At 38.9% G+C, this 27,008-nt stretch overlaps 2 protein-coding genes across 3 annotated transcripts in view; one reads left to right on the top strand and one right to left on the bottom strand.

Annotated features, from left to right (window-relative positions):
- LOC132369076 (cyclin-Y-like protein 1) overlaps positions 1-27,008 on the top strand; it is a 33,898-nt gene that overhangs the window by 3,383 nt on the left and 3,507 nt on the right. The window contains exons 2-8 of one of the 2 annotated variants that reach the window (XM_059928284.1): positions 5,954-6,028; positions 7,915-7,949; positions 13,995-14,095; positions 17,651-17,686; positions 19,889-19,940; positions 20,913-21,032; positions 24,858-25,024. In XM_059928284.1, the coding sequence (XP_059784267.1) occupies positions 5,954-6,028; positions 7,915-7,949; positions 13,995-14,095; positions 17,651-17,686; positions 19,889-19,940; positions 20,913-21,032; positions 24,858-25,024 (586 nt within the window). The remainder of the gene's footprint in view (positions 1-5,953; positions 6,029-7,914; positions 7,950-13,994; positions 14,096-17,650; positions 17,687-19,888; positions 19,941-20,912; positions 21,033-24,857; positions 25,025-27,008) is intronic. The other variant, XM_059928285.1, reaches the window with a different exon arrangement.
- On the bottom strand, positions 10,851-11,215 carry LOC132368584 (10 kDa heat shock protein, mitochondrial-like). The gene has a single exon (XM_059927293.1). The coding sequence runs from the start codon at positions 11,191-11,193 to the stop codon at positions 10,885-10,887; it is 309 nt and encodes a 102-aa protein (XP_059783276.1). The 5' UTR covers positions 11,194-11,215; the 3' UTR covers positions 10,851-10,884.

Here is a 27,008-nt window from a genome sequence, read left to right as displayed (position 1 = left end):
ACTTTTTGTTATAAAGAAAAGTAACGACATGAAGCTCCGGGAACTGTGCTGGCACCTAGAGAGTGCTCCAGGGTGATGTATTTCCATGCAACTGCGCATGGCTCTACAGCCTGCCTTTTACCAACTGTTTACTGTGCCATCGAATGGTTGGAGCATAATTCATTTACCCAGCCTTTATAGTTGAGCATCTTTTATAATCCCATTATAATGCTTTATTCAGGGGACACAGGTAAAAACTGATGCATTGTATTGATACTTCCCTATAGCATTCTGATTGTACACTTTGTCTTACGACTTCATTAAATTCATAGGGTGAGTCATTTTGTAGTAAAGGTATTTTAACATTAAATGTTCTTTTCCCAAATTAAAGTTACCATTGATTTTTCACTGAACATTAGATTTCCTCTTTTAGGTTTTCGTGGTTCTTGGTAACCTGTCTTGTGTCTTTGATTCTGAGTAACTAAACTACTACTCTAAGAGATCTGAAATTAACTCTGGTCTTAGATGACAGACACATCAAAAGACAGCATTAGAAGAAATCTTAGATGATGTGGGAAAACTGGGAGAAACTTAACTGGTTTTGGGTACACTGAAACATGATTATTAGGCACCATTCCAGAGGCAGGACAAACAGTGGTTAGACAAGACAAAACCCGTAGCCTAACTCAGGTCCTTACTTTCTAGAGGTGCCTGGGGGCTGACGACACAAGAATAACATCAGGTAGTGAGAACACTAAGAAAGAAAATGAAGGTAATGGGCTGGGGAGGAGGACAGTTTTACAAGGGGTGGTTAAAGACAGCTTCTCTCCTTTAGCGACCCATGAGCAGTCCTAAGAGAGCCATGTGAGGCTGTGGGAGAAGAGGCTTCTGTGCAGTTCCTAAGAAGGGAATATGCTTGATGCGTGCCAAGGACAGAAAGATGGGTGGCTGCAGCTGAGTGAATGAATGCCAGGAGGAATATGGGGGATTAAGACCTTGTATGCCTAGTGGGCCTTGACACAAAAATATGAATTTTAGTCTAATTGTAATGGGAAACCATTGAAGGATTATATGCAGGGGAATGATGTTAATTCTTAGAAAAAGGGAAGGGGGGTAGAGAGGGTGGAGGGAGATCAGACCAGCTACTGTGTGAGAATAGACTGTAAGGGTGGAAGGAAGCAGAGAGGGAGACCAGTTAGGAGGCTGGTGCGGTAGCTCAGGTGAGAGCCAACAGTGGCTTGAACAAAAAAGCGATATTAATAAGGGTCTAAAATAGGCTGTAGTATATAGATTGCTCTTGCATTTCATTTGATTCTCACCATGTTCTGAGTTAGGTAGTGTAGGAATTCTTCTCTTAGGTATAAATTGAGTTGTCCAAGGTTTTAAAAATGAGTATTGATAGAGAGTAGGACTGTAAATTCCAAATGCATGGCATATAGGAACAGAATTTATTGTTGACATTATGTGAGCTTCTTTGGAATACTACCTTTTTTCTCACCCTTTTTTGTTGTTGTTGGTTTAGTGTATTAAAGTAATAAAACTTAAGAGTTAAAACAGTAACACTGCGTAATGTGAAATGAAATGAAGGTAACTTGCAACCCACAAAGGTTCTTAAAAGTCCAAGAAACTGAGTAGAGTACTCTTTAGAAATATATAAAGCCAGGTGTACTTACCTATGTATCACCTCTCAGTCATGATCACTGTAACACTGATTGAGGATTAAAATAAGGCAAAACTGAGAACCAGGGTAGAGGCAGGTACAGAAGCAGTTGGAAACCAGAGCTGGGAAGTTGGGAAGCCAGGATGGTCAGAAGCTAGGGAAGCAGGGTCAAGGTGTGGGTGAGCCGTAGCCTGGCAGGTGCAGGAGCCTGCTGTGTCCCCGCTGGTGAGGCAGCCCAGCTCAGGGCCGGCTGGCGGGAACTCCCTGACTGCGGTGGCAAGTGTGGACTCAGAGAGATGAAGTCATCAGTTTCCATGGTAATTGTAAGGGTTGTAATGTTTGTCTTATGAGCCATAAAACTAATACACTGTGCAGTACAGGGACGCTAGGGCAGTTCAGTAAACGCAGTGGTTACCGTTAAGTGAACTGGTGCTCAGCAGTTGGCCCAGAAACTGCTGACATCTCCTGTTTATTTGGAATATGTTGAAATCAATATGTTGATATTAATCGCTTTCTGAAATATGCTGCTTCTGTCAGATGCTTTCTTGGTCACTTCCCTCTCCCTCTAATATTTTAACAAGGAAAAATCATTTATCGACAGTTTGATAGCATAGTTTTAACACTTTTAGCCTTCAGTAATGCATTTCATTTGTTCTAAGTTGCCTATGTTTTCACACTTCTAACAACTGCAATCGAGATGGATCTTAACAACTGGTAGAATCTTAGATTGGAGGAAAAACAGTATTCAGTGTCGGTGGTGTTTTACAGGTTTCCTCTGAGGAATGTTTACATTAAGACCGAGTTGAATTTTTTTTTAATCATACTTTTTCTACATCGACCTATCGTGCTGTCAAATAAGTTGCAATTTAAATTGATAATACAAAAATGATGGGTCTTAAAATACAGTTTTAATCATAACCCCTAATCATGAGCTCAAGAATATTTCTCCTGGGTAAAACATTCTTAGAGGTTTCTAAAGAAATAACTTTCGGAAGAATCCATGTAATTTCCTGAATGCACAGTAATTTCCTGAAGTCTCTAAATTACTGTGTGTGCATGTGGTGGGGAGAGGGATGAGAGGGATGGTGGGTGGTAAAGCTTTGCTTAATAGTTGGCAGTCTTACCTTTGTGATAGTGAAGAGTGTGGTAGGTTTTATCATAGTCTCCTTAGGCTCTTGGGAAGATAGTTAATGGGAAGTGCAGAAATATTGTGTGTATGTATGAGTTTACTGTCTAATGGCTCACATGTCCATTCTATAAGATAGTGATGTGGTATTTTTCATTAGCAAAAAGTGCAAGTTATATAGAAAATTGTTAGTTATATAGGCTATAAACAAAAGATTAATATTTTCTGAAAACCTCATGCAAACTGACAGCAGTAGGGCCCTGGTGTTTACAGTACATTCAAATGATAGGCCAACTCACCAAAGTGGAAATAACACTGATAACTGTGGGAAAATGGTCAAACTGTGTAATCAAAAGAAATACAAATTAGATCTACAGTGAGGTTCCTCATTCATATCAGTAGGAATTTTTTTTTTTTTTCAAGTATCCAAAGCAAGGGTAGGAACTCAAAATGTCATGATTGGTAGCATTATACCCTAATGTGCCCCCCACCTTCTTTAGGAAGCAATTTAGCATTGTACATGGAGCCGTGAAAGTGATCTAACCTTTTGGCTTAGTCATTCCACTTCCGAAGATCTTTGCTAAGGAGATAAGACCATTATTTTAAAAAACTATGTACATGAAGATTTTCCTCATAATATTTTAAGAATAGAACTTTGTAAGCACCAATCCCCAGCAATAGGGGATTGGCTAAGTCCAGTATAGAAATAACACTTGATGGGCCAGTGTGTATTCATTAGACAATAAATATGCAACAGTGGGGTGGAGAGCGCTTGTTAGTAACAAGAAGACATAAATTGTACACTAATTAGAGCTTTTTTTAATGTATAAGAAAAGCAACTAAAAGTAACGGTTGTGAATCATTGTGTGTTAATGATTGTGAATGGTTGTGTGTAATTTTTAAACAGAGCATCGTTTTGTCTCATGCAGATTTTTGTTCATGATATTTGTTAAAGGAATGAGCAAGTGACTTTTACCTTTCCCCACCTTTAGTGTGATCATCAGTACTGCTGATTAACCAGGTCTCCTTCAGTTGCAAGTTAAAAGAACATCACAGAGTTAAGCACTACTTGACCCAGGAGTTAAATGATCTCCTCAGTTCTGCTCTCCTCTGTTGATGTCTCCTGAAAAGCCTTTCCCCTCATGATAGCAAGGGGAGTGTCCAGCAGCTCAAGACTAGCTAAGGATCCTAGAGTACAGTTCTGCCTTTCTCTTTTCTTGGGAAGTCCCAGGACAGCTGTGATTGATTGGCCGGTCCTGGGTCCTGTGCCTACCTTTGAACCCCCTAGGATAGAGTAGGGAGAGTGCCAGCTTTTTTCTGGTCACTTGGGCTAAGTTTACTTTTTTTTTTTGCATGTTGTCATTTCTTTAATCCCAGCCTTCTTGATTTTTGTATTTAGATCTGTAGTAGCACATCTTGGTTTGGCGGGTGTGTGTGTGTGTGTGTGTGTGTGTGTGTGTGTGTGTGTTAAAGCTTGCTTCTCTTTGATTCTGGCACTTAATTTTCCTGGACTTCCATTGAAAATTGTTAAGTTTTACCATGCCATAGACACTGATAAATAATACAGCTACTTTGCAAACATTTCTGCTTATTTTTTAGATTCAAATGTAGTCTATTTACTTTCTTTTTGGTATAGGTAAGTAGTCATGAATTCTTTCGGAAGCTATAGGTTAGAGGCAGCTGTGAAAGTCTCTGCCTGCCATTTTGTGTACAGCTGAAATAATTTATTTTCCCATTGTCTTAGTTTTTCAAATATGTAGGAGAAAAAAACTTTAAAATAATTATATGGGTCTTTTACATAAAAATGTTGAATAGAATATTTTCTCCAAAAGCAGCTTGATAAACTTCAAATTCAGTGAAGGAATTTTCATGAAGAACAAAGCAGTTGGTTTAGCTCTGTAAATTACTAGTGCTGGCAATGACATTAAAATGGATGGCTCAGATTCCTGTTAAAACGGGAAGTCCCAAATTACTGTTCGTGCAAAATTCTTTCTGGGTGGGAAAAGGGGATTCTAGGTAGATACATTTGTGGAATGCTGGGTTAGACAGAATTCACTACTAGACTAATTCGTTTTTAATATATCAATGTGTGTATTCTTTGGATTCTCTAAGAGGCAGGGATATATTTGTATTTCACTTTGACCATCAAAGCCATCTTTCAAAAACAGATCAGTTATTATGTGGTTTGGGAAATAATTGCCTTAACCATTACTCTTTATCTGAATCTTGGTCCAGTTTCTTAAAAGATTGGTTAAATGGTTTGAGATGGACTTTGCTGAGGAAGTGTCATAGGGCTTTTATGTTTGTTTGTTTGTTTTAAACAACAACCTTACTATCCTGTGTGGTAGCTTGTGCTTGTTTTGTATTTCTGCCTAAATAGAAGACGCTATCCCACCTTGGTGCAAGGTGGGCTACAGGCAGACCCACCTTTTCGTGTAGGTATGGCCAAAATGTTTTTCTAGTAGCCCTATGATCTGCTCCAGAAAGTACTCTTATTGAAGCCCCAAATTAATCATGCAGCGTGGAATGAAGAAGTGAGTTTAGCTTTGGAAATAGAGGGCAAAGTTAAAAATCACTATCATGGAAGTGTTCCTCTAGATTAGAACATTGAACTTTTATGTAGTCCTCTTAAATCTGCCATGATGAATAGCCCCCAGATAAACCACAGCCAATTAAATGAGTTCATTTGTTGAATGGAGTTAGAATTAGCCATTTGATTGTCTGAAGAACATTTGCCAAAAGCAACTCACTTCGTTTTGGCATATTTGATATATTGAGCTGGTATCTGACAGTAGTTGGCCACAGCATAACTTGCTTCTTGAGACTGTTCCTGGAATGTGCTAGTAATATCAGCTTTAAAAGAGGGTGACTGAATTTTTAATTGATAAATAGGAGGGGAGTCACATATATGATTCATCTAAAAATGGCATAGATTATTTAGGTGCAAGTTAAAGAAGTCTAAGACATAGCCATGGTTTTATTCCACATGTATGGAGAGTTTCTACAATTTTGCTGTTTCCCAATAGAATTTTTATATTGTGCCTTTACTAAAATTGCCTTTTTGTCATTACTAAAAGCTCTTCTCAAGACTATTAAAAGTGGTTTCAATCAATGTGTAGCTATCTTTAAAATCATGTATTTTTCTACTCAACTAAATCACCACACCTTTTTCTCTTCTTCCTATACAGACTTAGCTTTGGAACCAAACCCTTCTGACCACCCAAGGGCAAGCACAATTTTTCTGAGCAAACCTCAAACAGATGGTAAGGCAATGCTTTTTTTTCCCTGAGAAAAAGAGTGAAAACTGTTTTTGTTTTGTGTATTATAGGAGGTATTTAGAAAAACTCTTACAGTGGTTTAAATGTTTCACTTTTTTTATGTATTCACTTGTCTTATTTTAATATGTTGATGATACAGTTTCCTTTAGTTGTCAGTGTTTTAGGGAGGAGAACACTTAGACTATCTGTTTATACATTTTGCCACCTCTTTATCAACATAGTCAGCTGGCCACATGATTTAGATGTGGTCTATTTCTCCATGCTACTTTGTCCTTTTCCCCTTGCTCCGAAGAGCACATATGTTAAAGACAAATGATAGGGTTTAGGTCACAGTTAGGTTTTCATTTGATCAAATCAGAAAAATCAGTTGTTATATATGGGAATTGAGCCTTGTGATTTTGGCCCTGTTTTACACAGTGTTCAACCAGACGAGCCTATCTCACATCCAGATTTATGCTACTCAGAACTTTTAAGCTATTCAAAACTTTCTCATCCTAATGTAGTGCTGTGCCAGGGTAATAAGAGCAACATGCCATATGGGGTTTTCCAGAAGATTATCCTCAGCATGTGAAACTCATATAAATTTCCTGTGTCCTCCTTGTTTTAAAATGAGAATCAGAACCGTAGAATTTTTTGCACTCCTGCTTGCCTGCTTGTCTTCCTTAATGTTATGTTAAATCCTAGTTTATTTGCTAAAAAGCCATATGTGACCAAGTTTTTCAGTTGATTACGAGAGCAGGAATACAAGAAGTGAACATTCCATAATATTTAAAGTGAAGCAGCACAATAAAAAACGGAGGTTTGGTTTTTTGTTGTTGTTGTTTTGCTTTTTGTTTTTTTCCGTTAGATCACTGGTTTTTATAAAAGGATATAACTCAGGAACAGCCAGATGGAAGAGATGCATAGGGCCAGGCATGGGGACAGGGCACAGAGCTTTGATGCCCTCTGCAAGGGTACTACGTGTTCACCAACCTGGAAGCTCCTGGGGTTTCTAACTTGCATTTTTCTAGTGTGTGTACTTGAGCCACTCATTTCTGGTTAGGATTGCTCTATTTCTCAGTTTCTTCCAGAGCCATGAGCTGCTCACATGTAGAGGGGCTCTGGAGACAGTAAAAGAAAAGCTGTCCCATGCCTGTCTCTCTCTTCAGCCTTAAGGAATCCGTGCCTGTGATGCCCGTCTGGAGTTAAAGGAGGCAATGTGAGCAAGAGTGTGGCCTAAGACCCTCTTCAGGCTTTTATTCTTCTGGCCTTTGTTGGAGCAAAACAGTTTTGTGTGCTGTAGATATGTTCATTTAGGTCAGCACACTCATTTTAAAATTTACGTTTAACGTAGGTTACTTTCCAGTTGTGTATTTTTTCAGTAAGGTATTTGAGTAGGTTACCATTAAGTGGTTCAGGATGCTTCCAGAGATACTGGTGCGTTCGGAGATGAGTGCCTGGCCAGGAACTGGTTCTTAGAGTTGTCATCTGTAGATTGTGGTAATTAAAGTAAGCTGTGTGTAAATGAAGAATTAGAAAATACTCCTGGCTAGTAGTTCAGCTATGCAGCAGGTAAATTTTTTTATTAGCTAAGTTTCTCACCTGGCCTAATTTGCTTTGTCCTTTTCTTTTGTAAATGGGGAGTCTTTCATTTGTACCTAATACAGAATATCTATTAGGTCAAAAAAGTGAAACTAAGTTTTTAGATTTTATTTATAGGACTCATCTTGCTGGGTGATTTAAATTATATATTTTGTTGGAAATTATTTTAAAAAATAGAATGGAATTTTATCTCATTGTGTTATTGGTAATCCATCAAATAATTAGTGACTACTTTTATTTTTCTATGGCATTTGTATCAGAATTCATCAGTTAATTTTTTTTATTCTTAGTGCGGGAAGAGAGGAAGAGCAACCATTTAAACCATGTAAGTAAACAGTTGAAAAGTTAAGAAATTAATAGTTTGAATTAAAAATATGTCTGCCATGATTCCTAAAAATATGATGGATCCAATACTGTTAGCATGGACCTCTTTTTGGTAGATTTTCTAAATCTCTGTTTTCCTAATTATCAAATGTATTCAGGAAAGTCTTTGACTTAGTAGTGCCCATTTTTTAAGGGTTCTGACATTTAAGTTAAATTTCACTAATATGGTTGTAGTATAAAGATCTGCCTTAAATTCTTTTGCCTTATTTTTTTGATCTTATTTTTTAACCAAAGTAATAAAAGTATAACAGGTAAGTTAATTTTTAGCACTGTCCATTGACTTCTTGTCATAGCAGGTGACAGCTTAGCTTCTTCGGTCCACCATGACGTTATTTCCCTCCCTGTGTTCCCTCAACATGTATCAGTTTTTATTAAATCAGAATCAATGTTTACATTACTACGACTCTGCAAATATTGTGCATTGCTGAGCCATATAGTTCTCTGACTGTGCCTCCTCCTTGTACACCCTTCATTCTTTTTCTTAAATATTAATGAAATTGGAGCACTTCTGCACTTCTCTAGGATAACCCAACCCCCCTTTTCCTAGCCAACGTGATCTCACACAGCCAAATGCAGTAAGTAGCTCCCTGCCCGGTCTCCCTGCTTTCACATTCTTCATTTTTTCTGTGGAATTAATTTCCTGACTCTATTCACTTGCCTGTTTTCTAACAGCTATTTTTTTCCCCAAATGTTTTAACATTTGTCACATGCCTATCAAAAATATTTTCCGTCTACTAAGCCACATCTGTTCCATTTTTTTCTTGGAGACACTTTTCCCCAATCTTTTGTCTTCCTATTCCCATATAGACTAGTGTTCCCCTAGGCCTGCTCTATGCCTCTTTTCCTGGGATATCTGTGTGAAGTCATCTGGGATCTCACATAACTCTGCTCTCTTATGTTGGATCCCCTATGTCCTAGATTCTGTTTCCCTCTTGTCTTGTTATACTTCCTTGTTTTACTGGAGCACATTTTCCTGGGAAAAGGGCACATGGGCAGAAAGTTTATAGAGATCTAGCCTCTCTGAAACTCTTTCTATTTGATAAAGTATAGAATTCTCAGTTGAAACTAATTTTTGCCGTTCTAAAGACACTTCCCTCTCATCTTCTCATTTACACTGTTGCTCTTAAACCTGTTGACATTGTATGGTACATTGTACATTACCGATTTTAGTCATTTCCCCCCACCCCTTCCTTCTCGGGAACCTTTTAGTACCTTCCCTCTCCCTGGGATTTTGAAATTTCATAATTTGGTTTGGTATAGACCTTTTTTGTGTGTTTCTTTGATATTCTGTTTTTTTCTTCCAGGTTCCTATTATTCGGATGTTGGAAGTCTTAGACTTACCAGATGGCTAACTTTTTTCCCCTCCTGCTTTGCATTTTGTCTTTTTGTCCTGCTTCCTGGAGATTTCCTTGACTGTGCTCTAATCCTTCTATTGAATATATTGTTTTGTCTACCTTATTTTCAATTTATAGAGTTCTCTTATATCCTGTCATTCTTTTTTTCACTGATGCAATTTCAAGTTTTCATTTGCTCCTGAGTTTTTATCACTCCCATCAATTCCTTCTTCCTGTTTGGTTTTGTTTTTTTTTAAAGCATCCTTATATTTTATTTTATTTATTTATTTTTTGGCTGCATTGGGTCTTGGTTTCTGCACATGGGCTTTCTCTGGTTGCGGTGAGCTGGGCCTACTCTTTGTTGGGTGCGTGGGCTTCTCATTGCAGTGGCTTCTCTTGTTGCGGAGCACAGGCTCTAGGGCGTGTGGGCTTCAGTAGTTGTGGCTCATGGGCTCTAGAGCGCAGGCTCAGTAGTTGTGGCGCATGGGCTCAGTTGCTCTGTGGTATGTGGGATCTTTCTGGGCCAGGGCTCGAACCCGTGTCCCCTGCATTGGCAGGCGGATTCTTAACCACTGCGCCACCAGGGAAGTCCCATTCCTTCTTCCTGTTTTGATCTCTTACTTGTTGGGGGCTTCCCTCAAACGTGTGATGGTCCTTGGCTGTCTGTTAAGATCTAATTGGAAGCATCACTTGGACAACTCGTTAACTGATGGGCCTCACTGCAAGGATTTGGGGACCACGCTTCTGAACTCTGAGCCTGCCTTGGGTTCTGTAAGACAAACTGGTTTTCTTGTTCCTGTCCTAGTCACTCTCTGTAGGTACCAAGGTTGTGCTTCCTCTGTTCTGCCATGTCAGTTACCACTCCTTTATCTAGTCTTTTCACCTTTCAAACATTAAAAATCATCTGCTGTTTATCCTGTCTTATGTATAGCTTTTTTAAAAAATGCCTTTAATTCTAATGAGATGATATCTGAAAGAAGGGGGAGAGGAAATAGATTTGTGGTCAGTCTACTCAAACTTAGATTTATTCTTTGAATATAGGTTCTGAGTTTGAAGTTTAATTCAATCTAATTAACGATATTAATTCAGACAATATTTTTGATTATACCTATAATTAGAATATTATACTTTTCTACTAAGGCCTTGAGTATGAATTCTATTCAAACCACTCACCCTACCATATTGTCCATTAATGTGCAACATAGATGGAGTATTACAGACTTTTCAGTTAAAGTCATTGATTCTTAATAAACGTATCCAAAACTTGTGAAAAGGGGGAAGAAAAAAGTGAACTTCAGCTTTATTCTCTTTTTTTTTTTTTTTCATTTATATACTTTTATTTGGGAATGTTTAAATCAATACAGAGAAAACTAAATTTCAGAGACACTGAATATCATTAGTTTGGATATCATTACTTTATTTTAAAAGAAACACAGAAATTATTTACAGGATGAAAGATTTCAGAACTTCAGTGGCAGCTTCACGTGATGCCATTGGGGGAACGGGCAGCTTCACGTGATGCCATTTCAATAGTGACTTATTTTAGTCGACATATTTTCCAAGAATGTCACCATCTCTAAATAAGAAATAATCCTTGTCATCTAGAACTACTTTGGTGCCTCCATATTCTGGGAGAAGAACTTTATCTCCAACTTTCACACTAACTGGTTGAATCTCTCCACCCTTTCCTTTAGAGCCTGATCCAACAGCTACTACCATTGCTTGCAATACTTTTCCTTGCGATTTTTCTGGAAGCATAATGCCTCCTTTGGTTACAACTTCGGGTGCACTTCTTTCAACTAATACTCGGTCAAAGAGGGGAAGAAACTTTCTAAATGCCTGTCCTGCCATGACTCGGGTTGCCGCCCTTCGTACTCTCGCTCTCTCCAGCTTTATTCTTTTAATGGGTTAAAATCAGAGGCAGTAGGCACAATGGGAAGAGTCATTGGGTGGGGGCAGGATTTCAACAGGCACTTGACCTTTAATGATAAGCTTTGAGGGTTGTTACTTACTAGCCTCCTAGGTATGATTATTTTCTAGTCTTCACCATTAAACCTGAAGTCTACTAAGCAACCTTTCCCCTTATAAAGATTGTAAAAGTCCATGTATTTTGTCCTTAGTGCTGAATGAAGATAAATACTCTTCTTCAGTGACCAATTGAAATAATACCTATGAACATTAAACTGTCAGTAGTGTTTTTTGCTACTTGTTTTTTTTTTTTTGTATTTGCATTTTATACCCTTATGTGTGTCAGTGCAGTTTATTGAGGTTGTGAGCCAGCAATGGTAAGGCTTTAATCATAAAGGACAGTTATCTTAAATTTTCGAGCAAGATGAGAGGAAAGTAATCTGCTGGCAGCTAACATATCTAGGCTTTGCTCAGAGGCTTCAATTCTGCCATCCTTTAGTGAACACTAGATGCTAGAAAGTTTGAATAGTTTCAGGAGTAGGCCTGTGGAAGTGTTTCTTTTGTAGGATCGAGCCAGTAGACTGTAAGTTGCTGATACATTAAATGAGCCCCCATAGGACTATAGACCACATCTAATTAAAAATTTTAAATGTTTTAGCAGTAATATTTCGAAAGACAAATCAATATACATTCATAATAGAAAAAAAAGTTTTTAATAGAGGAAAACAGGATAAATAGCACCCAGAGCTCTACCAACTAGTCTATATTTTGGTACATTTCCTTACTATTTTTATTCCCCTCATATATATAGATTTTTGGTCAGAATTGACTTTTATTACGTGTAGTGTATGCCATATTATACCCTAATAGTAGTGACCTTAAAAGATAACCTGCTTCGTTTAGAATCAAAGTATTTGAATGAGTGAATTTTCATTTTTCATGCTGTATCTGTTTTTTGAGATTCTAAAATTACACATTAACCAAATAGCTTAAGGACCATATCAGAGTTTTAGTTTAAAACGTTTCTAGCTTGAAGGAGAAATTAGTCTTCCAAACAGTGATACTTTTCAAATATGTTACATCTAGAACTTTTTGTTAATAAGGAATAAGTGGCTTTGCATAAAGCATCTGAAACAAGCAAAATGGTGTTTTATATATGCCATTTGGATATTTCTGATTATTGGATACTGGCAATTTTTATTTAAATGCTCTGTATTTTAAAAAGCATCAACTAGATTTTCTCCCTGCCTCACCTTTCATGTATTTGTGGAGGACATTGATGGGAGAGTGTGACAGCATGGTGAAAACTATTTTATATTAATAGGAGGAAGGAAGGCTCATCTGAATTAGTAAGCAAACAAAAACCAAAAACAAAACCCAGCTTTAAAATTGTTTGTATTCTGTGGTATTAAAGAATGCTACTCTTCCTTCCAGTGGCTTTCAGTGATTGGGATTTGGTTATTGGCCTTACTTTAAGGAAGAGAGTTGTCCTAACATAGTTTAGGCCATTTTAGTATTTGACTATTGCCATGTTCATGGGCTCTTCACAAATAAATGGATACTTCTAAAGTGTTTTAAAGATAGTTCATTCTCTAGAGGGTCTCAAAAAGTTCTTTGTCACCTATCCAACACCACTGTAGATAAATTCTCACGAATTTGTATCTTTAGTAAGATTTACCTCCAGTTGTAACTGATCTTAAATAATTTCTCAAACACTTGTTGAATCCTAATTTGTCCCAGATTCTGTGCTCAGTAGCTGGAGGTAGGAGAAGAATCTTCCTAACCTGGAGAAGCTTGTTTACTTAAGAGGGTGGTACTATGCAAGCAGCTGAGACCATGGAACAGTTGGTAAATTAGATGTGTGAGTGTGCAGAAAGTGAGAAGTTTTGTGGTGTGCCTGCTGGCAAAGGGATCCTAGAGGAAGATGGGGTCAAGCTTGCTGGGACAGGAGGAAGAAAAAGGCACTGCAGGCAGAGAGCAGCATGGGTGAGGCAGGAGTGTCAAATAACACGTAGAACAGAAGTAGTACAATTTTGAAACGAATGGCAAGTATTCTCTGAGGTTCTCACTTGAGTAATGTAATGGCAGTCTTACTTAAACATGAAGTGAGAAGTTAAATTCTCAGAGTTGTTTTATCCGTTTTTTTTGGATGCGAGAGAATCTTTAAGCAGTACCTTTTTGTCCTCCAGATAAGGAAGTTGAGGCCAGAGAGACTTACGGCCCCCAGCTTGTTAGTGATAGAGCAGCCCTGGCGTGCCCAGCCTCTGATTCGCAAACGCTTGTCTCGTCGCACCGTCTCCTGAACGAGTACATTTGTTACTGGGGTGCATTGACTGCAGTGAGATGCTCCGGCGTCGGTGTTACAGAAGGCATTACCTTTTATTGTAGTAAATGAATAGAAATAGGAAATCTCAGCTGCATGTCATTGCTTAAGGAAAAAACCCTGAAATCTTATTCTAAACTTTTTACATTATTATAAAGGTAATTTATAATAGGCGCTTGCCAGGTTTGATTATAGGTACTATATCAAGGCAGCATTTTATAACCCATTTCTCAAAGCTCGTCTGTGGAAGTCAGAGTATAGAGGTTTCCCATAGAGCTGCACATGATATCACACTCAGGCAGTTCATGGAGTGTAAGAAAAATCTTAATGCTTTATCGTTTGACATTTTAACCAAGGAAAAAAACACACTTTATAGGTTTAACTTACTGTGACATTTTCTTCTATTTCCCTTCCCCTTCAGGTATCTCCAGGGCAGCTTACTAAAAAGTATAGCTCATGCTCAACGATATTTCTAGATGACAGCACAGTCAGCCGTCCTAATCTTAGAACCACAGTAAAATGGTGAGTACAAGTAGGTTGCCAAGGGCTGAGTGACAGACCCCCTTATCGCTAAAAGCATCCTAGCCATACATAATTTCATTCATTTGAATTGTCCTTTTCAGTGATCAGGTTAAAAAACTGGTGTCAACTATACATTGATTTCAAGGACCTAAATATGAATTTTCAGTTTCCATTTTAATCTTAGAGCGCATGATAGAAGGGAAAGCCAGTTAGCAAATAAGAAATCCCAGAAAAAGTATAAATCTTTATTTGACGCATTTCTGTTGTTAAGCCATTGTTGAACATAATGAGAAAGAGAGGTACTTTTTATTGGCTATTTCTAGAAAAAATTATTTCTTTATGAGTTGTAGTCCTCAAACAATGTATACTACTTTGGAAGCTACTCTTAGAAGAAGGAACAGCTTGTCCCCTACTGGCACCAAAGCGAATCTGCATTTAAATTTAATTGGATTTTGTCAGATTTATCCCACTGTGCATTTTTTTTTTTCCTGCACTATTTCTGTATGAAATTTTACTTCTCCTTCCTGTCCCCCAAAGAGGGGGAGAATATATCAAACCAGTCTTAAGAAATACACACTCAAGCTTAATTTCTTTGTAGACGAAATTTGTTCAACTGAGGTTTTAACTTAATAGACACATTTCATTTTTGTTTATATATATAAATATATCTCCAACACACTGTATCAATCACAGCAGAGAACAATAAAAGAGGTGAGGTTTCGGAAACATGGCTGTGGTCAGGCTTATACTTAAGGAGACACGAACAGTGTCATGATGATGGAAACTATTCTTTAATATCTGGGAGCACCTCATAGTCCACAATTGGAGATGCACTTTCAAAACACCCTAATGATGAACCTTTCAAGCTTATTTAAGAGAGAAAAACCAAACGGGATGCAGAGCTTCTTGCCTCCTCCCTCGCGGTTGTCCACGAAACATTAACATCTCCTTAGGATATGAATGTTGATTTTCCAGAACACAGTTTGGGAAATGCTATTTGAAAATATTAATGTCCTTATCCTTAATTTTATTTGTTGTCTTAATTTTATAAGCTAATTATATTTTTAATTGGTTTTTAATGTGCCAGCTTTTTTTTTAGCTCTTTAAATTATCAGTAACTTCTACTTTAATTAAAGACAGCAAGTTCACAGTCATACTAATGTAACTTTCCTCTCTTGCTTACAATAATAGTTGCAGTCAAATCATGTTTCAGCAAAAACTGAGCCCCATCTCTAAAGTCCTGAGTTTGGGCACTTATCACATCATCACTGAATGTTTTTATTCAGCCAAGACACTGAATCTGTGGGTACAAAAACCACTCTACTTTGGCTAGAGTCGCAGCTTCTTTTGAATTCAAAAGAGTCTGATGTCCAGTATATAATTCAAAAGTACCTTTGAAGGTTAACCTTGCTCAGGGACTTCCCTGGTGGTGTAGTGGTTAAGAATCTGCCTGCCAACGCAGGGGACACAGGTTCGAGCCCTGGTCTGGGAAGATCCCACATGCCGCAGAGCAATTAAACCCGTGCGCCACAACTACTGAGCCTGTGCCGTAGAGCCCGCGAGCCACAGCTCCTGAGCCCGTGTGCCACAACTACTGAAGCCCACGCACCTAGAGCCCGTGCTGTGCAACAAGAGAAGCCACCACAGTGAGAAGGCCGCGCACCACGACAAAGAGCAGCCCCCGCTCTTGGCAACTAGAGAAAGCCCGCGCGCAGTAACAAAGACCCCATGCAGCCAAAAATAAGTAAAATTAAATAAAATTTAAAAAAAAAAAAAAGATTAACCTTGCTCAGACAAGTAGGTGTCATCCTTTTTTTTTCCCGACCTAGTCTAATTTTTGGAAGTACAGTAAATTTTAATTTGCTCTCATGAAGTTTTAAAAATGATCATTCATCACATTCATTATTGGTGAAATAAAGGTTTACTGAGAAAATTAATAGGGCCAATTGGCTTTTAGGAATGATTTTGAAAATGTTTATCATGGGGTTAGTTTTCAGTGGGGTAGTTGTTCTCAGTGGGGTAGGTGAGCCTTATTAGAATCTCTTATGCAACTTTTCAAGATATATGTTTCTGGATGCACAAAGTCCACCCGCCTGCCCCCGCCTCCAAGACACAGTGTCTGTGTGTCTGTCTGTCTGTCTGTCTCTCTCTCACCCACGCACACACACCTTTTGACAAGATGGGGAATGATGTGAAGCATGATTATATGGACAAAAGCATCCCGAGTGATTCTCCGATCTTAACCCTAACTCATTCATCCCTAAACTTTGCTGCACGCTGCAGTCATCTGGGGATCTTTAAAAACAGTCCTGATGCCCAAGTCATACCCAGTGCCGGTTAAATCAGAACATCTTGAAGCAGAAGCCAGGCAGTTTTTAAAGCTTCTCAGATGATCCCAGTGTGCAGCTGAGCTTGGGAGCCACTATTTGGTTAGAGGGCAGGAGAAAGAGAACTGCTTCTGATAATTAGTGGGACCTTAGGTAAGTCAGTTTTAAGCCTTGGTTCCCTTATCTGTAAAATGGGTTGTTTAATTAAATGTCATCTACGGTTCAGTGGTCCTTTCCATCATAAAACTTCTAATGCTGTGATTTTAAAATCAATTTGAAGATGAAACTTTGAAGCACTATAGAAGTGTCCATCTTTGATGCTAACGGTGTTACAGGCCTTTATACAAGTGCTAAGATTCTATAGACCTATTATAAAATTCAGATTTGCCTTCCCTCAATTATTTTGAGTTTCATTTTAGACACTGAGAACAAAGGGGAGCATATAGCTTAACCAGAGAACCCCTTTGTTGCCTAATATACAACAGCTGTGAATAACTTAGGAATATAGTAACTTAAAAAAGACTACCTAAGGACTTGTATCTATCTGTTCGTTAATACTTTATTTGAAATAATTTGGAAATACCTGTCATTAATAGTATACTGTGTAGTATTATGGTGTATTATTAGCACTGCTTATTTCAGGATAGCTAGACCTATCATCAGTTTTGTGGCTATAAAATTTTGCTATTAAATTTTCTAATAATTATGTAAAAGTGATTTTAAATCATTTTGGTATAGAGCACTTTTATTATTTACTTTTAGGGAAATAATGGAAAACGGATGGGTAGGTGGATAGCGAACTAAATCAACTGAAATTCAGGGGCTAACAGAAAAACCACACACACACACCCCCACACACACACAAACTACTATATGGCTTAAATTTAAGCATGTGTATAGATAGATATAACTTGTACAGGACAGAAGGTTTTGTGGGTAGAAGGACAAATGACAGGGGAAATATGTAATAATTTATATATTATAATAATCAACCAAAACATGCCTTCTAACAGCATATCTAGCATTTTGGGTCTCCTAATTTTGCTAAAAGCTGAAGAACCTAAAACAAGGGGGAAAGCACCCATGTGGTACTGTTCTGAATTCGAGGATTTCGGGGCCACTGGGCCTCTGGAAGGTCTTCCCTCCTTGCTAACCCCTTTTTAAAAATGTCTTCAGGCCTGATATGATAAAAATCAGTTATTACAATGTATTTTTTTTTCCTCCACAGTATGACCTTAGCAATATATTACCACATAAAGAACAGGTGAGCTCTTGTAAAACCTATCTTGTTATTCCAGCTAATTAATTTACAAGGTATCAAGTTTAGTGTTAGGTAATAACTATAGGTGTTACTGGCATAAGCTTTTATTATTCGAGTGCTTGTATTACAATATAGAAGTGAATCATTTATTTTTATCTTAGGACCCTTAATTCTTAGGTTACTGAGCATCCCAAAGAGTATTTGTTTATATGGGTTATATTGATAATTTACTGTATTAGAAATTGAAATTGAGAATTTAAAAAATTAAATCCATTGTATGTTCAAACAGGGTTTGCCTTAGCACTATTGAAATTTTGAGCTAGATAATGCTTTGTTGTGGGGTGTCGTCCTGTGTGTTATAGGATATATAGCAGCACCCTTGGCCTCTACTCACTAGATGCCAGTAGCACCTTCTTCCCTCCACATTACGACAACCAAAACTGTCTCCAGCCATGGCCAGAAGTCCCCTGGGGGACGAAATCACCCCTGATTGGGAACCCCAGTGTTTAACATAAGTCATTTTTTTTTTAATGAAAAATAACTATTTTCCACAACAAAAAATATTGAGAGAAAAGTATCTCCTTAATAGAAGACAGCTGATTCTCATATCTATTCTGTCTTCAGTCATTTGTTTTGAAGAAACAATATGAAGAAGATCCAGCTGCTTGCAGATATATAGTTGGAAAAAGATGTATTTTTAAAGCCTTCAGATAATTTGGTATATTCTTTGATACTCTACCAAAAGTCTGCATGTGCTAGTTTCTTAAATTAGTTAGAATGGAATTCTAAGTCATATCAATGAACTTGTAATAAATACTATGTTAAATTAATACCCATTGATCTGTCATGCATACTGAGTAGATCTTTTTACCTGTACCTGACTTTATAATATTATACATTGGTCATTTGGAAAGTATTGGTTCACATTTCTTTAGACAGTGTCAAAAACTCACTTTTGTTAGTATCACCACCAGTCTTACCAGAAAAGTCTTTTAAGTGTTGAGAAGTTGTCAAGTTCACAATAGAAGGTAGAAGTTTTCCAAAAATCCTGATATTTTTAGCTTGATGGCTTGAATTTTGTCATTGGCAACAAATAACTTTAGAGTTATTTTCCTTGAAGTGACAGGCTCACTTTGTTCATTTGTGAAAGAATGACTGTGTCAGTTGTACATTCAAATAACGATGGTGTTCGATGAAAAAAGTGTTTCAAATAAAGATGGTGTTCTATGAAAAAAATGACTTACCGCCAAGTCACAAGTGCTTTTCCTTAACACAGCCATATTTCAGTATGTAAAAGTGCTTAATGCATACTTTCCACTTATTCAGAATATTAAAAAGAAGGACCAAGGTTTAAGAACACTATTAATTTTTACTCTTTTATCAAGGATGTTCTTAAAGCAGATTTTTAACTGCAAGTGGCAGTGAATAATTGAATGACTTCTAATTCAGTTTGGTACCACTGCCTTGATTCATGCTCAGAAACCAGCAGTTTTACCCACTTTTGCTTTTATACATCCATAGCAAATGTCACACAATGTGAAGGGCAGGTAGTGTCTTAGTATTCTTATAAAAGCAGTTTTGACCTCTTGGACCTCCTGAAGGAGGGGATAGGGGAGAATCCCAGAGGCCTGCAGACCACATTTAGAGAACCGCTGTTCAAATGAGCGCAGTGTATTAGTGTGGTGAAATTTTAAATTAAAAAGCCTGGTTTCTTTTAAAATAAAAAGACAATTACATTTTTAACTCAAACTATTTAAAAGAGACAAGAAGAAATACACAATAAGAATATAAAGAACTAAAGAGAAAAAAACGGGAAAAAACCATGAATCTCATATTCACATTGATTGAAGTTAGAAGAATTTATTGCCCACCACCACTGCTTTATAAAATGTTCTTGCATATTCCAGTGTGAGGTTAGGGGAGTGAAAATATATTGGTTTACTAGCATTGCCTGTTAGGGAGGGTCAGTGCTTATAGAGGCAACTCTGGCTGGTTGTTGTAGAAAAGATTTCACGGAACTTGATGTGCTGAGTAAAAAGAGGTCAGGAAACCTTTCTAAGGGTGGAATCCAGGAGAAGAATTTATAAAACTGTTTGCTTTGTTGAAGGTTAAGCTTCCTCTACCCCTCTCTCTACTCCTAGCAGATATTTTACTAAGATAGTAACTCCTGAATTAATTTTTTAAATGCACATTCTTATTTTATAGAGATGCAGATAGATCCTTGGATATTTTTGATGAGAGATTACATCCGCTCACAGTGAGTGTCAGTTTTATTGAAGTGGTATTTTTCTCTTATACAGTTGTGTTTATTTCATGCTGATTTGCTTTGAAATTAATTACTAGAAGAAAATTACTTCCTCCAGCTCGAAGTCAAATTCATCTTCCTTTAAGTCTTCTTCCCCACGCCATGTTGTGTCTAGTCATTTTCCCGAAGGCGTGTTGTATAAGGGGTTGATGGATGTGAACCGAGTTGCACTTTGTATGAATAGTGAGCAGGTAAGTAAACATACCCAAGTAACAGAAAATGTATCTTTTTAAAGGATGATTTTCCATAGCATCAAACAATATAAATATTTGTAAATAAACCTAATATGATAAGGCCTCTAAGAAGAAAATTAGAAAACTGTTTAAATTTTAAACGAACTAAAATGACAAAGTTTTAAAATTCACTTCTTCGGGTGCTCTGTAGCCACACGTGGCTGGCGACTGCTGTACAGGACAGCACATTCTTAGAGCCTTATGGTTACAGGACACTGGAAATGTGTTTTCAAAGTTGATTACAGAAAAGTATGACATATGGTGATCAGCAAGACTTTTGAGCCTAAAAATATTGGGTTGGCCAAAAAGTTTGTTTGGTTAGTGAATATATTGTTCAATAAAATGCTTGGTGAAAATGAAAACTGTGTCGTTTATTTTTACTTAAAACCAAATGAACTTTTTGGCCAACCCAATAGTTTACATTTGGTTAGAATTCTGTGGGGAGGAACGTGGAAATACATAAATTTTCTGCGGTTGTGCCTGTATTTTTCTTTAATGAATGGTGGTGAGTACTGGATCACTGTGGTATTTTAGGATCCCATTGTTTATATTTAAAAGACTACAAGACATGTCACCCAACCAAAATTATTTTAAGGGGCACGTGGGCCCAAGTGTGAAGACTGCTATCGTAAGGGTACTTTTAAGTATTTTTCTTCCATGGATACATAAATTGCATTTTTTCTCCTTTCAGCGAGAAAAGCTTCCAGAGGAATACTTCGAGCATGATCCTGAACACAAAGTCATTTACAGATTTGTTCATACTCTTTGTAGTGCCGCACAGCTAACTGCTGAAAGTGCAGTAATAACTTGGGTAAGATATTTTTTCTTTCATAAAGCATCTGTAGAAATTTCTGTCTTGTACACATGGTATGGTCCTGTTTTTCCCAAATGAAAGTAGGTTCCTGAAATGATCATTAGAACTTTATTAAGAGAAACCTATCAAAAGAAAGTAAAGTATACACATTTGAGCTTTAATAATCATTATGATTTAAAATGTTGCCATTGCTTTTCTCATCACAAAACAATTGCTATTAAAGGCAGCAGGAGAGATTTCTGGTTTCTCCTTCCACACCTGAGGGGACACATGCACGCACAGTGCACACACGCACACACAGACGACGCATGTTGTGGTGGTAGGGCGGGGCAATAACTGAACGCTCTGGTCCACAGGCAGAAACAGGTTCCGGGTAGTTTGAAGCTGAGTCCCAGACTGTACTGCCTAGGCAGTTCTGATGTGTGTCCTGATTGAGAACTACTGCCCTCAGTTCTCTGTTCCTTGGATAATGGATAATGGTGTTAACCATCCCTGCTGTCCTCTTATTGCCTGCATGTGAAGTTGCCCAGGACTAGGGTGCCAGTAGGACTTCAGAAGGCTTCACTCTAGTTAGCCTGCTAAGCTACAGCTGTGTAAGGACCTTTCTGTCATCCATTCCTAATTCCTATGGTAAGATTTTATCATTTGAATAATAAATCATATTCAAGTGAGAGGTAGCTGGGATTGTTTTACTCCTCCCTATAGCAAACCTGTAGGGGGGAAAGTCAGCTGTGTGGTCTGCGGGGAAGGAATACTTAGGCCCCTCACTGCCGGCTCCTGTCAAGGCAGAACTGAGGACAGGAGGCTTGTCCTTTTGAAGAGAGACCCCTCAGCGGGTACTGGATCAGACACAGGCCTTTTCTTGGAGCTACAGGCCACTTGGAGTGCTTAGCACATGCTTGAGAGAGGCAGGAATGGTGCTTGCATACGGAGAGCTAGGAACTGCAGGAAGGAGAGTATTTGGGTTGGAAGAGGGGCATTTCTTTGTAGACAAGTTAAGCTTGATGTACCTGCGAGACAGCAGAATGGCAGTGTCTAGTAATCATTTGAATATATGGGATTGGAGCATGAATCTGAGCTAGAGGGAGGGAATTAAGTGTAGCTGTTCAAATGCAGAGAAAGTATGTAAAATAAAAAGTGGGTAGAAGATAGATCTGTAGGGACTGTCAGCACTTAAGGGACAGACCCCCAGAGGAGTGGCTACAGTGGTAGGAAACCCAGCAGAGAACCCTAAGAGACACCAGGAGAGGTTCAAGAAGGAGAGTATGGTCCAAACGCTAAATGCTACCAAGAAGTTGCTCATGTCATAAATACCATGTCACTGAATACCTACTCTGTGTCACTTTTCTACATGTGGGGGGTGGAGGAGAGAACAAGTTGGATAAATAAAGTTCTTGCCTTTATGGAGCAAGTGTGGAAGACGTAAATTTTTTTTTTTTTTTTTTTTTTTTATCGGAGTACAGTTGATTTACAGTGTTGTGTTAGTTTCAGGTGTATAGCAAAGTATAAGTGTTTTTTTTTAATGAGTGTTTTTTAAAAGATGACTATTTCAAGTAGTGGTAAAAACCATGAAGAGAAAGCAAGGTAAAGGGATAAAGTGATTAGAGGGGCTTACTAGAAAGCTCAGGAAGAGCCTCTTTAAAGAGGTAATGTTTGAACCCAGGACCTGGCTGAACTGAGGAAGATCAGGTACGCTGGCATTACGGGCAGAGGGGACAAGTGCAAGGCTCTGAGACAGGAACTTGTTCTGTGTGTTCAAGGGAAAGCAAGGTGGCCATTGTGATCCGAGCAGAGAATGAGGGAAAGAGCATAGGTGATGAGGTCACGGAAGGACAAGGCCATACCGCACAGGGCCTCGTAACTTGCAGGCCACGGGAAGAAGGTATTTGTTTGACGGGAAACCTCTGGCAGATCTGGAGCAGGCGCATAAAGTACTCTTAATTTAAGAGGCTCTCCTGGCTGCTTTGGGGAGAACAGACTGTAGTCTGTTGGGAGGCAGAGAAGTTAGGCAGTGGCAGCGATACAAGGCAGAAGTGACAGACAGAAAAGCGGTCAGGGTACCAGTGAAGGTAGAGATAACAAGAAGTTCTAACAGATTGGAGCAGGATACACTCAAGTGCAGGTGTTTGGTCTCAGCGACTGGGCGTGTGGCAGTGCTCTTTCATTTATGAGGGAAGGCCTGGGGAGTGGAGCTCTGGGACGAAGAGCTCTGGGTGGTTTGTGTGAAGGCACCGGTGACCACGGCAAGAGTAGTCTCTGTAGAGTGGTAGCAGCAGGAGGCTGACTGAAGTGGGTTAAGGAGAGGATGGGAGATGAGGAGCTGGCCTCAGCCCTGAGGACGCCGTCGAGGGGCAGTGGGGGACAGGCTGGGGACATGGAAGCATTCACACTGGAGGAAGCCTCTGACATAGAGGGAGAAGTTGTTCCAAAAGAGACTAACTGTGGGCACAGTGCTCTGCAGAAGTGAGGTGGGATCAACTTCATTCACAGGAGAGTGAGCTTCAGTGAAAAGAAAGAGATCTCGCTTCCTCCGAGACAGGAGGGCAAGTGGGGTAAATGAATAGCGGCACGTGTACCAAGTTTGCCAGTACAAAGGTGAGAGGAAGTTGAGAGATTGCCAGTGTCGTTTCAGTGCCTCTGATTAGTCCCATAAAGTAGAGAGTTGAACCTTGCGGGGAGAGTCGTTCTTAGGGTACTAGAGAGTGCTGAGTTCTTTGGGGAATGGGAGCCGAATTTCACTAAGAACATATAATCTCAATACCCGTGTTTGAAAACACAGTAGAGTTTTGGAGGGCATGGGCGAATCTGAGCTGTCAATCTGATAACCCTTCAAAGAGTAAACAGACTCTTTAAAACTGGACATTTTTCTTTTTGTCAAATGGCATATACACTCTTCTACAGAGGTAACAACAAATCACAGCTTACCTCTCAAATCTTTGCTCAGCTGTTAACTCCATCCAGTTCTTTGTAGGGTAGACATTTGATACATGTAAAAGAAACCATGAAATCATCTCACAAACCGGCAGGTTTAGAGGAGCCCCAGGGATACAGACACAGGCAGGTAGGTCTTCCCACCTTAAAACCAAAAGAATTGACTAAGCTGCAGATTATGTAAGACAGAAATGAATAATGAAATGATAATGGAGATGTGAAAAATTGGGGATATGAAAAGGACTACCCTTTGTATGCATGTGTGTTCCTGAAAAAGGCACCAAAATACGGGAATACTTGACAGCTGTAAAGCCCCTTTGTACTGCCTGTCCCGCTGTGCCACGCAGCAGCCACTGGGAGGCTCTCTTGACCACCAGTTTTTATCTTCAAGTTCATGCCACAAAAGGACTGGTGACTCTGAAGAGAAGGTAAAGATGTGCTCAGTCTTACCAGAATTTTACACACTCAAGCGTTATGTAAAATCGCCATGCAACCACCACCAGTCTTGTAGTTAACATTGCACGTGATAGGCACTCAAGCATTTACTGAACAGTTGAAGTCGACACTGGGCTGTATGTGCTGCCCTTGACAAGTGGGAAGGTAATAATACAATGCGTGTCTTTAGAATGCCCTTTGCTGAGAGGTCCTTTCATTCCTGTGACCAAAATTGGGTTGGAAATTCACACGGGCAGAGTAGAAATATCAGACTAACAGAAATATCTGACTTACAACTGTGACCTGGCCTCTGGCCTTGGCTTGGCTGAGCAAAGTCTTTGTAGAACCTAGGAATAAAAGGGGTGTCAAAAAGAGATGAAATCTGTCATTCCTAACAATTCTTATCACAGCACTTAAACTGAACTAAAATCAAAGATCAGTGCTCTACTTTTGCAGGTTTACTTAGAAAGGCTTTTAACTTATGCTGAGATTGACATTTGCCCCACTAACTGGAAAAGAATTGTTTTGGGAGCCATTCTTCTTGCCTCCGAGCTTTGGGGCGATGACGCTGTACAGAATGTGGACTACAGCCAGATCCTCAAGGACGTTACAGTTGAGGACATGTGAGTTTGTAAGGTTACCGTGAACTTTCTAACCATTTTCCAATACCTCATTTGCTCTCATAAAGTTTACATTTTTAAGAAATGTTACATTTTAAGAAAGGTTACCTTGTGCAGAGAGCTGAAATAGACATAAAATGACAGACTTCTTTCTATCTAGCTGTAGTATAACAATTTGTATTTCCCCTCATTAATTGGTAGGTCTTGATGTGTTATTGTTGTAATATTCTGCTTGATAAATTGAAATTATTTTTCTGGTGGTTTTTGCCAAACATTTTACAAGCTCACTACCAGAACAACATGGTACAGTCAGTAACTTGACAGCTTTCTTAAAGCTGTCTACCAGGTCCAGTCCATTTTTAAGGGGCACATGCCTGGTCTTTGAAGCAAGTGGCCACTGTTAAGGTCTTAGGGCCTCTAGACTACTGACAGGTTATAATTTCAACCTGAGTCACACATTGTGTATTTGCTTTTGCTGGTCTTTTTCTCCTTTTTATCTGAGGTTCTGTTGTTACAGAAACTATGATGTACAGGTAGCCACATATAAAGGTTTCAGATCCCTGTGTTCCTGTCTCCTCCCCTAAAGTCTGCTGAGTTAGGAAACACCTACCTCTCAGGTAGTCCGGGAAGCATCCCTGGGGCCTCACCCAGGGCACTCAGCAAACACAGCGGCACTTTGTGGGGCCTTGAGTTAACTAGGCAGGTTCTCCTCACAGATGGCACGCTCACATTGGCATGAAACGCCAGGCTTCCAGTCTGGCTCTGGTGAAGGGCCCCAAGGGTGGGAAGCAGGATGAGCCAGAGAGGTAATTCCAGCAGACTCTCGAAGTGCCCGCTTGACAGTGAACCTGTCTTTGTGGGTGGCATTCAGGAAAATGGGAAAGGACACCTCTTGATTATATTGGACAGCAGAGGCCGATCAAGATGGCAGGCAGGGGCAAGAGTTTGTTTTTGTTACCTTTGCCCCTTACTCTAGATAATTCACAATTACCAAAGTGCATATTTACAGCTGAAGCGAGGAAAGTTGTGACTAAGAGAAGGGACCAGTGACTGTCAGTAGCTGTCAAAGTGGCTTTTGGTGAAAATGCCCACTTTGGTGATCATGTAAACCAGGTGGTCATGGTGATATTGCTGGTAGCAATCTTAGCAAACAGTGTAACAGCAGATAAGGAATTTGAAATGAATAGAAGTACTTTTGGAAGTTGCAGAAACTAAAGTGACGTTGACCAACACTATCATCAGTCTTTAAACTGGTCCCTTGAAGGAAGGAAAATTTGTAATCGTGAACACCATCCCTGCCATGATGGCAGCTGAAATTTTCTCAGAATCTGCAACTGAGCTGACTGGGGCTCTGGTTCCAGGTACAACATCCGAGAACATGCAGGGAAACGTGTGGGTGTTCATAGACATTGAGCCCAGGAGCATTGGCGGCACTGTCCAGCTACGAAGAAACTAGTTCTAAACAACGCTTTTCTGTGTAGAACGGAGAATCACCAGGAGTTATGTTTATAATAGGCTGCTTTTGTTTATGATCTTTGGGAGTTGGAAAGCATTACAACAAAGTGTTTAATACACATTTGTTTCATCCCTCTGCTGTTGACTACTATTTGTAATGGTCTCATTTTGAGTCTGAATTGAAAAATTGCTGTCTATCAGCTTTTCCTTAAAACTTTCTAACATCTCTGTGTCTTGTTAAATATATATTTCCCTTCAAAAGAGTAAGTTAAACTGAGCAGCTGCTGTTCAGACAGTTTGCTGCGCCTGTAAGTGGTAGGCTCTTCAGCCACCTAGCCATTTAAAAACAGCAAAAAACACAGAAGATGCATATTCTGTAGGCATAATGCTTTTCTTCAGTGATTAAAGCTCTATTAATAGACATGTTAATCCTATGAAGTACTGTATTTCCACACAATTAAAATGTATTAGTGGAGAAAATATAAAAGGGATAGTGAAGTGCATTTATTCCTGTAGTAAATTAAGTCCTGAT

The sequence above is a fragment of the Balaenoptera ricei genome, chromosome 7 (assembly GCF_028023285.1).
Source record: "Balaenoptera ricei isolate mBalRic1 chromosome 7, mBalRic1.hap2, whole genome shotgun sequence".
NCBI classification, from domain to species: domain Eukaryota; kingdom Metazoa; phylum Chordata; class Mammalia; order Artiodactyla; family Balaenopteridae; genus Balaenoptera; species Balaenoptera ricei.
The sequence above is the reverse complement of the archived record's forward strand: the minus strand, read 5'-3'. Positions and strand labels throughout refer to the sequence as shown.

Bases quoted from the DNA above. Each gene is read 5' to 3' on its own strand.
- LOC132368584 (XM_059927293.1), bottom strand. From the start codon at position 11,193: ATGGCAGGACAGGCATTTAGAAAGTTTCTTCCCCTCTTTGACCGAGTA.